We start from the raw sequence: 17,375 nt of genomic DNA on the forward strand, positions 1-17,375 counted from the left end.
TAGGGTTATAGAATCCTTTGCGAAATCAGCCTTTGAAGCGGCTGCAGCTACTCTATGCCCGGCCTTTGCTTCCACTTGGGTTTCAAAATCCATATCCAAATGGGCCAAATAGCTCCGTCGGGGCATCTTGGACAGGGCTCCACCCGGACAGCTGGCGTAGCTTGCCGACCAGATTTCTCATGCGAGTGAATACCTGGTCTCCACCTCCCTGGATGCCACGTCTTGTGCGGCTCAGGCGTCCAGCAATGCTGTTGCCATCCGCCGGACCGTTTGGCTCAAGACCTGGCAGGCGGATTTGTCTTCTAAAAAGTCGCTTACCAGCCTGCCTTTTCAAGGTTCACGTCTCTTTGGTTCTAAGCTGGACCAAATCATTAAGGACGCCACCGGGGGCACAAGCTCTCTTCTTCCCCAGGCCAAACCTCCTCCAAGACGACAATTTCCGTCCTTTCGGCCCTTTCGTCGCTTTGCGGCGTCAAACTCCTTTTCCCAGCAGCAACAAAGGCCACAGGCACGTCGAGAAGAAGTCGGTATCCTTTAGACCCACTCCTTCCTGGCGCCCCGCTACTCCCAGGGTAGATCTTCCAGGTCCAGGACCGGAAGATCCACTTCCGCATGACTCGCAACAAGACCCCAGTCCTCTACCCAGGCTGGGCGGCGGTCTCCTCTTCTTCAGGGACGTCTGGATCTCCTCAATAGAGGACGCGTGGGTCAGGGAAGTTGTATACCCGGGATACAAAATAGAGTTTGTTTCACTACCTTGGGATCGTTTTTTCGAATCCCGACCTCTAAGAGATCCCGCTCTAATTTCGGGTTTCTTCGCAGCCATCGCTTCTCTCCTCAAAGCCGGGGTGATCGCACCCATCCCAGAAAAAGAACGGTTCACAGGTTTCTATTCAAACCTTTTTGTGGTGCCGAAAAAAGATGGCAAGGTCCGTCCCATTCTGGACCTCAAATTGCTGAACAGAAGAATTTGTCTGAATCACTTCAGGATGGAATCCTTTCGTTCAGTAATTGCTTCCATGGAGTCTCAGGAATTACTGTGTGCCATAGATATTCAGGACGCCTACCTCCATGTTCCGATATTCCCGGGACATCACCGATTCCTGCGCTTTGCGGTGCTCCAGGAACACTTTCAGTTCGTCACCCTGCCGTTCGGTCTTGCAACCGCTCCCAGGGTTTTCACGAAGATCATGGCGGCGCTGGTGGCCATCTTGAGGGTCAGAGGCCTGGTTCTGTTTCCTTACCTCGACGACATCCTCATCAAGGCTCCGTCCTTTTCTCAGGCTCACGAAAGTCTGTCCATCGCTCTCGACACCCTAGCCCGCTTCGGGTGGCTGGTCAACCGGAAAAAGTCCTGCCTTATTCCTTTTCAGCGCGTCTTTCTGGGCATGCTCTTCGACACTCGTCAGACCAAAGTCTTCCTTCCCAAAGACAAGAGATCCATCCTTTGTCGGGACATACGCTTGCACCAGGGTCCTCGGCCTCCCTCCTTCCGATCGGCCATGAAGGTTCTGGGGAGGATGGTAGCAACATTGGAATCGATTCCCTTTGCCCAATTTCATTCGCGACCTCTTCAGCAAGTCATTCTGTCTCAGTGGGACAGGTCTGTCCTCTCCCTGGATCGTCCGGTCCGACTCTCTCTCCGGGTCAAACGGTCTCTCAACTGGTGGCTGACGTCACCTCTCATCTCCCAGGGCAGGTCCTTCCTTCCAGCTCACTGGCAAGTGGTGACGATGGATGCCAGCCTACTCGGTTGGGGTGCAGTGTTTCGTCACCTGACTGTTCAGGGTCATTGGTCGGCGCAGGAGTCAACTCTGCCGATCAATGTCCTCGAGATTTGGGCCATTTTTCTGTCCCTTCGACACTGGGAAAGGATTCTCAGGGGCCTTCCAATCCGAATCCAGACGGACAACGCCACGGCTGTGGCTTATGTCAACCATCAGGGGGGAACTCGGAGCTCCTTGGCCCTTGCCGAGGTATCCAAGATCCTCCTCTTGGCAGAGACAACGGTTCCGGTGATATCCGCGGTGCATATCCCCAGCGTGGACAATTGGGCCGCCGACTTCCTCAGCCGCGAGGGCCTCGCGGCAGGGGAATGGTCCTTGCATCAGGAGGTCTTCCATCAGATTTGCCTTCGATGGGGGACTCGTGGACCTCCACAGCATCCCGAATGAACAGGAAGGTTTCTCGGTTCGTCTCCAGATCGCGCGACCCTCTCGCAGTGGGCGTCGACGCTCTGGCTATTCCTTGGTCGCAGTTCGCGCTCTTCTATCTGTTCCCACCCCTTCCATTGCTTCCCAAGCTGTTGAAAAAGATCAAGGCGGAAGGGGTGCTGGTCATTCTCATCGCCCCGGATTGGCCCAGGAGATCTTGGTTTGCGGAGATCGTCAGCCTTCTCGCGGACACCCCCTGGCGCCTTCCAGACAGACCCGATCTGCTGTCTCAGTGCCCGATCTGCCACCCGAATTCTCGGTCGCTCAGTTTAACGGCGTGGCTGTTGAGACCGCAGTTCTAAGAGCGTCCGGCCTTTCGGGCCGGGTGATTCACACTATGATCCAGGCTAGGAAGCCTTCATCTTCCAGGATCTACTATCGTACCTGGAAGTCTTACTTCCGTTGGTGCGAGTCCAACAACGTTTCACCCATGTCCTTTTCCCTGCCTTCCATTTTAGCCTTCCTGCAGGCAGGACTGGATTCGGGCCTTGCTCTTAGTTCCCTAAAGCGCCAGGTTTCTGCGCTCTCCATCCTTTTTCAGAAGACGTTATCTTCTCGGCCACAGGTTATAACCTTTCTTCAAGGAGTAGCCCACGCTGTCCCTCCATACAGGGCCCCGGTGGATTCATGGGATTTAAATCTTGTGCTGGACGTTCTGAGGGGTGCCCCCTTTGAGCCTCTCAGGGAGGTTTCCCTGTCACTTCTATCTTGGAAGGTGGCCTTTCTTGTGGCTATCACTTTTATCTGCCACGTCTCCGAGTTGGCGGCCCTTTCTTGCCGACCTCCTTTCTTGCCGACCTCCTTTCTTGGTCATCCACCAGGACAAGGTGGTCCTCAGACCTCCGCCTTCCTTCCTAAGGTGGTTTCCACCTTCCACCTCAACGAGGACATCGTTCTATCTTCCTTTTGTCCAGCTCCGACCCATCCTCTGGAGCGATCGTTGAACATGCTGGACCTCGTCAGGGCAGTGAGGATCTACCTGACTAGAACGGCCACCTTCCGGAAGACGGATTCCTGATGGCACGCGTAGAGGCCTGCCGGCTTCCAAGGCGACTATTGCTCGCTGGATCAGAACAGCAATTTTGGAGGCTTATTGGGTCAAGAACAGAGTACCCCCTCCCGGGATTAAGGCTCACTCTACCCGAGCAATCGGTGCTTCCTGGGCGGTGCACCACAGGGCTTCCGCCCTACAGCTTTGCAAAGCAGCAACCTGGTCTTCCATCCACACGTTCGCCAAATTTTACAAGGTCCATACCTACGCTTCGGCGGATGCCAGCCTAGGCAGAAGGATCTTGCAGGCGGCATTGGTGAGTCCTCTGACCTGATGGAAGTTTGTTTTCCTCACCCCAGGGACTGCTTTTGGACGTCCCATGGTTTCTGTGTCCCCCCAATGTGAGGCGATAGAGAAAACAGGATTTTTGGTTGCTTACCGTAAAATCTGTTTCTCGGAGCCTCCATTGGGGGATACCGCTCTCTCCCATGATAGTTTTCGCTGTTCTGTGTTCTGTGTTCTAGGACTGTTCTCAGGTTTACAGTTCTCATGATTGTGGTTATGTTTCAACCTTACTGTTTTTCTCCTACTGCTTTCTCACTAACTGAAAAGTATAATGCCAGTCGGTGGGGTGTACACTGCAGAGGAGGAGCTGACTTTTTTACTTGCATAGTGTCAGCCTCCTAGTGGCAGCAGCATACACACATGGTTCCTGTGTCCCCCAATGGAGGCTCCGAGAAAAAGATTTTACGGTAAGCAACCAAAAATTCTGTTTTTGTGTACGTCGAAAAAACGGACAGCGACGTCCTCAGTTTGCTCGAATGTTAGCCTATGGGCGCCGCATCCGTAAAATGACGGAATCGAGTGACGGATTCCGTTTTATTTAAACTGAGCATGCTCCGATTTTTTTTCTTTTTTTCTTAGGATCCAGTTAGCCAGATCCACTAGTCGGATCCAGCAAAAAAAAAAAAAAAAAAAAACAGATCCGTCGCATCAGTTTTTCACAATCTGTGACTGATCCATGGAGCCAACGGATTGTGACTGACAGCAAAAAACTGATGCGTGAAAGGGGCCTTAAGTCATCACAGATTACTGTTACAGGGGCTATCTATTCCCTGCTATTCTGAGCGTGCGCCTATTGTCATTAATCGACACATGCTCGTTATTCTGTCCCTGCTCGCCACCATAACTTTCATTGCGCACTGACAGTGTCCTCCCTCACCAGCTATAAGTGACGGCTGTCTGGCTCATCACTTCTCTATATTGCAGGTGGGAGAGTGTACTGTCAGTGTGCAGGGGAAGCGTACTGAGCATGTGTCAATGTGGATAATCAGCGCATCCGAAGTATATCAGACTAGCTCAACTCTTGACAAGGTTATCCCTGGTGACTATCCGTTTAAGAGTAGGGATTGCAGTTATTTATAACTGGCAGATGGGGATTACCTGAAAGAGTACCACCTGTTTCACATTGGTAGCTGCAGACTATAGGTATCGTCACACATAACGATATCGTTGCTTTGTGACGTAGCAACGATATCGTTAACGAAATCGTTATGTGTGACAGCGACCAACGATCAGGCCCCTGCTGGGAGATCGTTGGTCGCTGGGGAAAGTCCAGGACTTTATTTCGTCGCTGGATCTCCCGCAGACATCGCTGAATCGGCGTGTGTGACGCCGATTCAGCGATGTCTTCACTGGTAACCAGGGTAAACATCGGGTTACTAAGCGCAGGGCCACGCATAGTAACCCGATGTTTACCCTGGTTACCAATGTAAAAGTAAAAAAAAAACACTACATACTTACATTCCTGTAACGTTCCTCAGCGTCAGCTTCCCTGCGTCCCCCCAGTGTCAGCGCCGGCCGGCCGTAAAGCAAAGCACAGTGGTGACGTCACCGCTCTGCTTTCCGGCCAGCGCTTACACAGAGCAGGGAAGCTGAGGCCGGGGGACGCGACAGGAATGTAAGTATGTAGTGTTTTTGTTTTTTACTTTTACAATGGTAACCAGGGAAAACATCGGGTTACTAAGTGCGGCCCTGCGCTTAGTAACCCGATGTTTACCCGGGGACTTCGGGATCGTTGGTCGCTGGAGAGCTGTCTGTGTGACAGCTCTCCAGCGACCACACGGCGACGCTGCAGCGATCGGCATCGTTGTCTAGATCGCCGCAGCGTCGCTTAATGTGACGGTACCTTATGTGAAGGGGGCATAAGGCTGGGTTCCCATTGTGTTAATGGGACCGCGCTAACGGACAGCGTTGCATGGCGAAATTAACGCCGTGCAACGCGTCCGTTAGCGCGCCCATTAACAGCAATGGGGACGCGCATCACTAGCGCGTGCCATTTTCGGCACGCGCTAGCGATGTGCCAGTGTTTTGTGGCGCGCCGCGGACGCTGCTTGCAGCGTCCGAGGCGCGTCCGCGGTCCGTTCCGGTCCGGGACGTTTAACGCGACCCCTTTACAACACATTGCGTTAGCGCAGTCCGCTAGCGCTAGGCGCTAAACGGATTGCACTAACGCAATCTGAACCTAGCCTAAGGGATCTTACAGCTCTGCTTACTGCATTTACATTGGCTTAAAGATCTGCCCTATCTAATGTAGTGAGTGCGATCTCTCTACTACAGTCACATGTTCGTTGCACTTTGCATCTGTGTGTTTTAGAGATTTGTAGCAAGGCCTACAATACAGTACAGTTTTATCTATGAATATCTTTATATAATTTATTTGAAAGGTTTGGAAGCCTTTTGTGGTGACCCCGTTGTGGTGAAAGCAGTGGAAACAAAGGCCTGTGGTAAAATCCTTGCAGTTGAGATTCTTCAGAGGAGTGAAAAGCCGTTGGTCATACTGTATGACACTTCAGGGGATGAGGACATAAGTATAAATGCTGTGTGTCTCCGGGAGCTATATGATCATTCACTGGTTGCACAGGTGCAGGTAAGCAATGCAGGATTGCAACCGCAAGATTAAAGTCAAAATTTTTCACTTGTCAGAATAGAGAAAAAAAAAAAAAAGTTATATAAAATTGCCCTCCTTAACCCTTCCTGACACCCACCATAAATGTATGGCGCAGCAGGAAATGCCTCCCTTCAACAGCTGTACATGCATGACGTGATTTTGCCAGCTCACAAGCAGAGTCTGGAAATGATCAGCAGGCGTCTGCTGTATATCATGGCTGAATCCCTGCTGTATCAGCCATTTAACCATTCAAATGCCAATGTCAATAGCAACAGCAACATCTATACTCTCGTTTGAGGGACAGTTCCCCGGAAATAGTAAATGCCTGCCTGTTAGTTCTTGGGCCCATAGTAAAAAATAAAAAAAATCACAGTCCTGGATAACGTGGAGAAACTTGGTCCCCTTTTTTTCTTTTTAAGTATGCACTCAAGCATCCTGCAAACCCCAGTGAATGTTCAAAAGATTTCTCAAAAATGCTGCTCTGAAGGTAGGGGTCCTCTGCTCCTGTATGAGCACTCAGAGCCAACTGGGGGCCTGTATGCTGTCCTCGGAGCTCATAAATGTGCACTCTCATGTAGGGGCTGAGCGCTCCTTCCTGAGCAGTGCACATCTGACAATACTTCTTAGCCAATGGTGGATGTCTCCAGTCCCTCACTGAGCTGCAGAGTGTTTCAGTGCCTGTCAGCTGATTCATGCTGCCGAAACCGCGGACACCATGAATCAGACAATGTGGCTGGGATTTTAATTTGTGATTTAGCTACCCTTCTGGTATTGAAAGTCCTTAACCCCTTCCCGACCTTGGATATACTCAGTACGTCTTGGTTGGCTGATACTTATTGACCTTAGACGTACTGCGTACGATCGCTTTCGGGTGTCAGGTAATTGTGACAGCTGACACTCGGCACTCTTGTAATAGCAGTGCTCACACCTCTCACAGCACTTTAACTCCCTCCCCCCCCAATACTGCGATCGTTATAGTGAATGGATCCCTCGGGGGTTTCATCTGAATCATGTCACTTGGAGATTTACATGGAAATCCGAATGCAAGTTCTCAGCGTAGAGTGCCGGATAAATGTGATCCCAAACATTATGTAAAATGCTCCCAATAAAAACTTCAATTCAATCCACAAAAAAGCAAGTTTCTTCTCGGATCCGTCATTTGGAAATATAGGGGGCTTCCACGTCATTAATAGCACAAGGGCTCTAGGAAAAGCGCTATGGCTCCTCGCCCCGCAAAAGAAATCCAGCTAACTTTGCTCTCCCAAATCTAAATCCCTTCTGGGCCCCAGTGTGCCTACACGACATTCAGTAGTTTGCAGTTTACTCAGTAACATCCACTGCTGCTTGTTTATGGAAAACACCCAAGCAGTCAAAATAGTCACTACACCTGTAGATAAATTCCCAAAGGGTTATAATTCCCAAAATGGGGTCACTTGAGAGGGAGAGATTCTGCTTTCCTAGCACTTAATAGTGCTCCATCTCTCCCGAGTCTCTCCGTACGGCTAAGGCTACTTTCACACTGGCGTTTTTTGCAAAACGTCGCAATGCGTCGTTTATGGCAAAAAACGCATCCTGCAAAGTTGTTTGCAGGATGCGTTTTTGCCCCATAGATAACATTAGCGACGCATTGCGACACGTCGCAACTGTCGTGCGACGGTTGCGCTGTGTTGTGGCGGACCGCCGGGAGCAAAAAACGTTACATGTAACGTTTTTTGCTCCTGACGGAACGCTTTTTCCGACCGCACATGCGCGGCCGAAACTCCGTCCCCACCTCCCCGCACCTCACAATGGGGCGGCGGATGCGCCGGAGAAATGCATCCGGTGCCTCCGTTGTGCAGTGCGTCAAACGCTAGCGTCGGAATCTCTGCCCGACGCATTGCGACGGGGAGATTCCGACGCTAGTGTGAAAGTAGCCAAAGCAGTACTGTACAGCCATATATGGGGTATTTTCCACCTTCAGCAGAAATTGTGGGACAAATTTTGGTGCCATTTTTATCAATTTCTCCTTGTGAAAATGGAAAATCTGGGGCTAAAACTAATTTTTCTGTGTTAATAATGTATTTTTTTTTCTTCACTGCCCAGTGGAATAAAATTCTGTGACACACCTGTAGTGTCAGTGTGATCATTGCACCCCTAGATTAATGAATCAAGAATTGTATTTTGTAAAATATGGTCACTTATGAGGGGTTCTGCTGTTCTAGCCCCTGAGGGCCTCTCCTTGTAGGTCATGGCACCTGCAAACCATAGCAGTAAAATCTGCGCTATAATATGCTATAATATGGTGCTCTTTCTCTTTTGAGTTTTGCAATGTGCCTGAAAAGTATTTAATGTTTACATGTACGGTATGGGTGCACTCAGGAGAAAGTTTTACAACAAATTATGGCCCATTTTTTTTCCTGTTGGCTCTTAGAACAATTCAAAACTTAGAGCAAAAGCAACATTTTTAGTGGTAAAATACATTTTTCTTCACTGCCCAGTAGTAAAAAACTCTGTGAGGCACATGTGGTGTCAATAAGATCACTGCAGCCCTAGATGAATTTATTGAGAGGTATAGTTTGTAAAATGAGGTTATATATGTGGGGGATCTGCTGTTCTGGCACCTCAAGGGCTCTGGCAATATGACATGGCAACCTGAAACCATTCCAGCAACATCTGAACTCCAATATGGCGCTTCTTCCCTGCTGAGCTTTGCACTGTGCCTCAAAAGTAGTTTTCGACCACATATGGGGTATCGTTGTAGTCAAAAGAAAATGCACAACAAATGTTGGTGTCTATTTTCTCCTGCTAGTCTTGTAAAAATGAAAACTTGAAGCGAAAACATTTTTGTGGGAATTTTTTTTAATTTTCACAGATCAACATTGTAAAATTCTGTGAAGCATCTGGCGGGTTCAAGGTGCTAACAAACAGCTCTCCCAACATGACATGACACCCACACACAATTCCATCAAAGTCTGCATTCCAAAACGTCACTCCTTCCTTTCAGAGCCATGGTGTAGGCCCAAACTGTAGTTCCCCCCCCCCCACATATGTGGTAGCTGCTTTGTTTTTTTTCCTTCGGCTCAATGTTGTTATTCCAGCAAATTAGTCTTTAAAAAGTCAAATGGCGCTCCTTCCCTTCTGTGCACTGATGTGCGTCCAAACAGTGGTTTTCCTCCACATATTGGGTATCCGCGTACTCGGGAGAAATTGCACAACAAATTTTGGCATCCATTTTTTCATATTACTCCCGTGAAAACTTTTAACCCTTATAACTTCCTAACAAAAGAAAAAAATTGTTTCCATAATTGTGCTGATGTAAAGTCGACATGTGGGGAAATGTTATTTATGAACTATTTTGTGGGACATATCTCTCCGATTTAAGGGCATAAAAGTTGAAAGTTTGAAAATTTCAACATTTTCTACGTTTTGGTGGCTGAAGGGGTTAAAGTGGATCATAATTCTTACTTGAATTGATGAACTCTTTTCCAGAATTAGGAACCTGATGTTAAAATGTGTCTTCCCAAACATTTACTTTTGGCAATAAACCAAGTTTCTCCTATCTTTTAGGTGAACTCTTCATACACAAATGTGAATGTGACCAACGTTTGTTCTGATGGTACATTGTTTTGTCAGTTGCCATCAAAAGGTCTGACGAAACTCAATGAGCTGCTGCATAAGATTGAAGCTGAATTTAATTCAAAGGTATGCCCAGAAATTGTGTTCTCATGAATATCCAGTGCATAGGGTGAGCTTCAGTCTCCAAAACCGCAAGCAACACAGGAATCTTGTATTTAACGTGGAAAACTTCACATAATTGTTTAGTATATTGCACCTTGTTTGTTTTTAACCCCTAAATATTGCTGTACTCCTTCTGTCAAATGGAATAGTTGTGACAGATTGCATTTGTTTTCATTAATCTTCTTCATATTATGATAGTAAATCCTTCTTTTCTACTGTTTTTTTCTAGACTGTTACTTCTAGTTTATTTGTATCCCTTCCATTTTATGGAAAAATATGCTTGCTCTTCCACAAAGGGAAATGGGCACGTGTGGAGGTAAGGCCATTTCCATATCGTTTGTTTCATGAATTAAATCTCTTCAGATCTAATATTTGTAATGTTGGAAAAATTGGTAGATCATGGCTTATAGGGACACTTTAGAGGATGCAGTAAATAACATTTGAGAGAGAGCAGTGGCTTGATTTGCAGAACTCCTGTCCGGGTCAGTGATACCTGGCAGCGAGAGAGGATTCCCACAAAACTCTTATTTTCCGGCATGTCGGCTCTGCTTTTGATTAGCCAGGGCTGGCACTATGTCATCTGTGCATCAGGTTGTATAGATGGCATTGTACCAGCCCTGACCAATTAAATGCCGCAAGGTAACAGAATCATGGGACTTCTGTCTAGCTGCCAGATATCACTGACCTGGCCATTGGACTGGAGATCCTCAAATCTATCTACTCATCGTGAACTTGGAATGTACAGAGTAGAGTGCTGTGGGGTGTGCTGACCCTACATAGATCTCATTCCTTGATGTGCATATTGGGTTCATGTAGAATTACCCATAACCGTTTCCATTTTATGTTCTATAGATAACAAGTGTCCACAGTAGTCGAGCTCTAGATGTTCAGTTCCTGGATTATGGATCTATTGCTTCAGTGAAGGTGTCTGAGCTGAGAGAAATTCCATCTCGATTTATACGAGATTTAATCTCAATACCACCTCAGGTAACTGTCTGAAAGAACAAGACACAGCTACAATCACAGGAATGTAGTTAATGGACCTGTCTCCAGTTTTTGCTCTTATTATTTTCCTGCCGCTCCGCTGAGTATTCTGTTTTCTATAAATCTACCTGGACTGTGGAGTCAGTAAGACAAAGTTCAAATCGACTCCATGAATGGCCAATATTCGGGTGCTAAATAAGGAAGTATAATAAATCACACTCTCTGTAGTAAAATGGTAACATTAGGCATCACTGGAACACCACTGTTAGAGAATAAAATGCATTAATCGAAGTCCCCAATTTATAAACTGCTATTCTGAGCTATTTTACATTTTTGTGAAGGTTAATAAATTATAAAATAAGAATGTTCTAACAACTCCTGCTCCGCCTAAAATTCTGACTCTACAGTTACATCTGATAAATTAGTGTTTTTTTTTTTTTTTCCGAATTCAGCCATGTAACTTCAAGGCCATTACAAAAGTAGTAGACCTTGTGAGATCTTATTTATCTCATATACGTCACGGCGATTTTACGTGCACAGAGGGTGTATGTGTGTGCCACCAAGTGTCAGCTGTGCAGGCACCGCTCCCGGCACTTTAACCCATAAATACTGTGATCGCAGCATTTAGCAGGCATGCAGAGGGAGGCAGTCCCCTCTGTACTCCGATCGGCGCCCCCATGGCTGCGCCTAGGCCCGATCATTGCCATGGTGACCCGATTGTCATTATGATGACATCCGGGTCACCAGGCACTAGCCAGTTAGTTAGATCATGCTAACTTGTCAGCAGGGCTGACCGTTCTAATGCATTGCACTTCTAATGCAATAGAACTGCGATCAGACTGAAGAAAGTGAAAGACCCTTAGATGTACTGTAGACAATTTGTTAGTTCCATAAATGTACAGTAGACGATTTTTTAGTTAAAAAGAAAATTGTAAAAATTTTGTACACATCAATAAATATTTTTTATGGAAAAAAGTACACATTTGGTATCGCCACCTCCGGATCAACCCGACCTATAAAACTGTCCCAACAGTTAACCATTTCTGTGAACAACATAAAAAAAAAAAAAAAAAAGTAATGCTTTTTCATCATGCCTCCAAAGAAAAAGTGGAATAAAAAAACGATCAAAAAGACGAATGTAAGTAAAGTATTGCAGAAAATATCATCTTGTCCCGCAAAAACAAGCCGCTATACAGCTCAGTCAGTGGAAAAATAAAGTGATGCCAAGATCATTTTTTTCTATAAAATAGTTTTTATGGCGGAAAAGGAGCCAAAACCTGACCCAAAGAATAAAGCTACCTTATCAATTTTACCACACATAGAGCGGCATAAAAGAAAAAAAAAATTCCTGAAATGCTGGTTTGTTCATTCTGCATCCCAAAAATTGCCTATGAGGCACTGTGGACTCTATCTGACCTGTGATCTGGTGGTGTCCATCTTTTAGGATTGCATAAAAGTGCTGTCGGACACAGTTTTGTACACCTGTAAAGGACACCGCTGATCATAGGCCAGATGGAGTCCAGAGTAACTCTGCTGCCTCATTATAATGAATGAATCCATCAGTGTTGTCATCTGAGTCTCGTCACTTGGAGTTTTAGCTGGAAAACCCAAAGTACCGTATATACTCCAGTATAAGCCGACCCGAGTATAAGCCGACCCCCTTAATTTTGCCACAAAAAACTGGGAAAACTTATTGACTCGAGTATAAGCCTAGGGTAGGAAATGCAGCAGATACCGGTGAATTTCAAAAATAAAAATAGATGCTCCATACCGTTCATTATTGCCCCATAGATGCTCCATATAAAGCTGTGCCACATATAATGCTGCATACTGTTCATTATTGCCCCATAGATGCTCCATATAAAGCTGTGCCCCACATATAATGCTCTGCACCGTTCATTATGGCCCCATATAAAGCTGTGCCACATATAATGCTCTGCACCGTTCATTATGGCCCCATATAAAGCTGTGCCGCATATAATGCTCTGCACCGTTCATTATGGCCCCATATAAAGCTGTGCCACATATAATGCTCTGCACCGTTCATTATGGCCCCATAGATGCTCCATATAAAGCTGTGCCCCACATATAATGCTCTGCACCGTTCATTATGGCCCCATAGATGCTCCATATAAAGCTGTGCCCCATATATAATGCTCTGCACCGTTCATTATGGCCCCATAGATGCTCCATATAAAGCTGCCCCATATATAATGCTCTGCAGCGTTCATTATGGCCCCATAGATGCTCCATATAAAGTTGTGCCATATAGAATGCTCTGCACCGTTCATTATGGCCCCATAGATGCTCCATATAAAGCTGTGCCCCATATATAATGCTCTGCACTGTTCATTATGGCCCCATAGATGCTCCATATAAAGCTGTGCCCCATATATAATGCTCTGCAACGTTCATTATGGCCCCATAGATGCTCCATATAAAGCTGTGCCCCATATATAATGCTCTGCACCGTTCATTATGGCCCCATAGATGCTCCATATAAAGTTGTGCCATATATAATGCTCTGCACCGTTCATTATGGCCCCATAGATGCTCCATATAAAGTTGTGCCATATATAATGCTGCTGCAATAATAAAAAAAAAAATCACATACTCACCTCTCTTCGCTCAGGACGCCGGCGCTTTCAGTATTTACCTGCTCCTCGTGTGGCTCCGTCTCCAGCACCGACGCTCAGCAGAGGGCGCGCACTGACTACGTCACCGCGCCCTCTAACCTGAGCGTCACTGCCAGAGGACGCTGGAGACGGAGCCGCACTGGAGCGAGGAGCAGGTAAATATCGCGCAGCGCTCCCCTCCCCGTATACTTACCTGCTCCCGGCGCGGTCCCTGCTTCTTCCAGCGCTGCAGATTCTTCCTGTACTGAGCGGTCACAGTTACCGATCATTACAGTCATGAATATGCGGCTCCACCCCTATGGGAGGTGGAGCCACATACTCATTACTGTTATGAGCGGTACCATGTGACCGCTCAGTACAGGAAGAATCTGCAGCGCTGGAAGAAGCAGGGACCGCGCCAAGAGTATGTAAGTATAACTAGACAGACCCCGCCCCCCCCTCCCCTGCCGAACCCCGGGTATGACTCGAGTATAAGCCGAGAGGGGGACTTTCAGCCCAAAAAAATGGGCTGAAAATCTCGGCTTATACTCGAGTATATACGGTAATTGCTCAGCGTAGAGCACGAGATAAATGTGATTCCAAACATTATGTAAAATGTTCCCAATAAAAGCTTCAACTCAATCCACAAAAAAAGCAAGCCTTCACTCAGTTCCGTCATTTCCCAATGGAAAATGTAGGGGCCTTCCACATTACTAGTAGCCTAAGGGCTGTGGAAAAGGAGAACTGCTCCTAGCCACCCCCTCCTCCCCCCAAAAAAAAAAAATTTGTGTATTCTGCGCCAAATGCCCCACAGTGTGCCTAAACCACTTCTAGCGTCTACATGTTTGGCACTTTTGTAGTGATGAGAGCCCACCTAACTTACAGCTGTGCCTCCAGAACCATGAGCTGGGCATAATGTACTGGTGACTGCAACATACTGGTCACTACAGTGTACTGGTCACTACAATGGCAGTTTGCAATTTTCACTCGGCAACATTCCCAAAGGGGTATAATTTCCAAAATGGGGTCACTTGTGGAGGGATTCTGCTCTTCTTTTACTTAAGTGCTCAATGTGTATGGAGTCTGCACACTATTCTAGAAAAATCTGTGCTCCAGGAGGCAAATAGCGCTCCATTCCTCCCGAGTCTCTCCATATGGCTAAGCAGTACTGTACAGCCATATATGGGGTATTTCTACATCCAGCAGAAATTGAGGGACAAATTTTGGTGCCATTTTTACCCATTTCCCAGTATGAAAATGTAAATTCTGTGGCCAAAACAAAATTTTGGTGATTAAAAATGTAATTCTTCTTTCTTCTCTGTTCAATAGTATAAAAATCTGTGAGGCACATGTGGTGCCAATATGATCACTGCACCCCTAGATGAGTTGATTGAGCGGTGTAGTTTGTAAAATGAGGTTATATATGTGGGCTTTCTGCTATTCTGGCACGTCGGGGGCTCTGCCAGTGTGACATGGCACCATAAAACCAGTCCAGCAAAATCTGAACTCCAACATGGCACTTGTCCCCTTCTGAGCTGTGCAATGTGCCTCAAAAGTATGGGGTATCCACATACTCAGGAGAAATTGCACAACAAATTTTTGGGATCCATTTTTTTTCTCCTGCTATCCCTGTGAAAATGGAAAAAAAAGAGGCTTAAAGGACATTTTTAGGTGAAAAAATATTTAATTTCCACAGATCAACGTAAAGTTCTGTGACTCACCTGTAGGTTCAAGGTGCTCACCACACATCTAGATCAGTTCTCTGAGGGGTCTAGTTTCCAAAATGGTGTCACTGCTAAGTTGTTGTTTTTTTCCCAGTTAGTCTGTTTAGGGGACTTTCACCTGTGGTTGGTCTCCTTTTAAAGATTACAGTCTCATTTGAAGTCCAACCACAAGCATACTTTCAAGAAAACCTCTATAATGACAAGCAACCCGTCGGCGACCCTCAATCAGTGACAGTGGCATTTAACAGGTTAACAATCATGGGCGGAGCTGTGTTCCGCCCATGGTTGTTAAAGGCAGGTCCTGGCTGTAACACACATCCATTACTTGTGAGTATGGGGCGAACCCACGCCACATACACCTGCAGTGGGGTAAATAAGTATTTAATCCCTTGCTGATTTTGTAAGTTTGCCCACTGACAAAGACATGAACAGTCTGTAATTATAAGGGTAGGTTAATTTTAATATTGAGAGATAGACTATCACAAAGAAAATACAGAAAATCACATTGTAAAAATTCTATAAATTTATTTGCATTTTGCAATGAGAAATAAGTATTTGATCCCCTACCAACCAATAAGAGTTCTGGCTCCTCCAGACCGGTTAAGACGCTCCTGCTTTTGCACAACTGCGCTAAAATTGTGACTGTAACTGACACTACTTTTGCCTAGCTCTGTCTAAGTGGGTGGAGCTGAGGTGAGATGGTGGTATGGTGACCGCCTCTCATTGCAAGTCTTACTTCATCAGGAACTGGAGTAGGATATGTGGTGAGGCGTGCACACCACTCGTCTTGCACTCCTGATTCTTGAAGAGGTGTTCGACTCTAGGAATAAAGTGTCTGAGTCCTACCCATATTCTCATCAAGACCGGCATGAACAACACTGGTCTTGATGTTATCAGGCCCTTTGTATTTCGGTAAAATTCGCTTAATTGGGCCCTGTTCACTTTGTATTTCATAAGTGCATTCTGGGATTCCTTCAGAATTCCCCTAAAAATAGTATTCGGATGGAATTCAGAAGAACAGCCGAGAAGTCCATAGACTGTGATGACATGAACGGAGTTCATTTGAACTGTTTTTGTTTTTGAACATGTCCATTTGTTCAGGTGGGCTGAGAAACGGTGCAGATCACACTTCTCTGCCTGTCTGAACAAATGGACATGTTCAGAAAAAAACGCATACTGTAGAGCTCATTTGAACAGTTTGTGTCATTACTAGTGATGAGCGAATATACTCGTTACTTGAGATTTCCCGAGCACGCTTGGGCTTGGGAGTCCTCCGAGTATTTTTTAGTGCTCGGAGATTTAGTTTTCCTCACCACAGCTGAATGATTTACATCTGTTAGCCAGCATATAAGTACACGTGGGGGTTGCCTGGTTGATAGGGAATCCCCACGTGTACTCAGCCTGGTTAGTAGCTGTAAATCAATCAGCTGTGGCGAAGAAAACTAAATCTCCGAGCACTAAAAAATACTCGGAGGTCACTCGAGCAAGCTCGAGAAATCTCGAGCAACGAGTACACTCACTCATCACTAGTAATTACAGGCTGTGGCCCCTTTTGTGGTCCGTTTGAGTCAGACAGAACCCATGAACGCCCAGCAGAAGCAGAGTGTGAAGCTAAGGGTCACTACACTGCTGCTGACCAGAGGCTCTGCCTAGTAACAGGCCTGGAATCTGGGAATGGGCCTCGTTAGAACACAGCAGGCTGCGCTGCCAGTCCCAAGATGGAAGCTCCCATGGTCTGTATTCAGGTTGGCTTTTTCATGCTATGGCGACTACATTGTCATTCTGCTTCCAAAGATGAATTTCTCCATGATTAGTTATATTTACTTGCTTCTTCGTGAAATATAACCGATTATGATGGTGATTGGGTCCTCTTTAAATGTGATTGTCTAACTCTGACCAAAACCACATCCAAAATGATGCAACCATATTATTTTAGCTTTTATTTTTATTTTTCCACCTGAAACGATAATCCGTTTGTTTCTCAATGGAAATGAATTTGTACAGATTATAGGTGACATTAACCTCTTCACACACGCTGACTGTAAATAATCGTTGGTGCTTGCTGGCACCGTCATAAATTAACAGTTGGCGGTCATGCAGGGCTAGGGTCTTGGATTGTGGTGCTTGTCACCGCCTTGGACAAGCAACATCATCGGGGCCTGATTGGCAAAGGTCCCGTCC

The 17,375-nt window shown here is 46.3% G+C and overlaps 1 protein-coding gene across 1 annotated transcript in view; it reads left to right on the plus strand.

The window, feature by feature from the left end:
- TDRD7 (tudor domain containing 7) overlaps window positions 1-17,375 on the plus strand; it is a 161,333-nt gene that overhangs the window by 92,824 nt on the left and 51,134 nt on the right. The window contains exons 10-13 of the mRNA XM_069766726.1: window positions 5,931-6,133; window positions 9,701-9,835; window positions 10,101-10,187; window positions 10,724-10,858. Coding sequence (XP_069622827.1) covers window positions 5,931-6,133; window positions 9,701-9,835; window positions 10,101-10,187; window positions 10,724-10,858 — 560 coding nt within the window. The remainder of the gene's footprint in view (window positions 1-5,930; window positions 6,134-9,700; window positions 9,836-10,100; window positions 10,188-10,723; window positions 10,859-17,375) is intronic.

This window comes from Ranitomeya imitator, chromosome 1 (genome assembly GCF_032444005.1).
Source record: "Ranitomeya imitator isolate aRanImi1 chromosome 1, aRanImi1.pri, whole genome shotgun sequence".
NCBI classification, from domain to species: domain Eukaryota; kingdom Metazoa; phylum Chordata; class Amphibia; order Anura; family Dendrobatidae; genus Ranitomeya; species Ranitomeya imitator.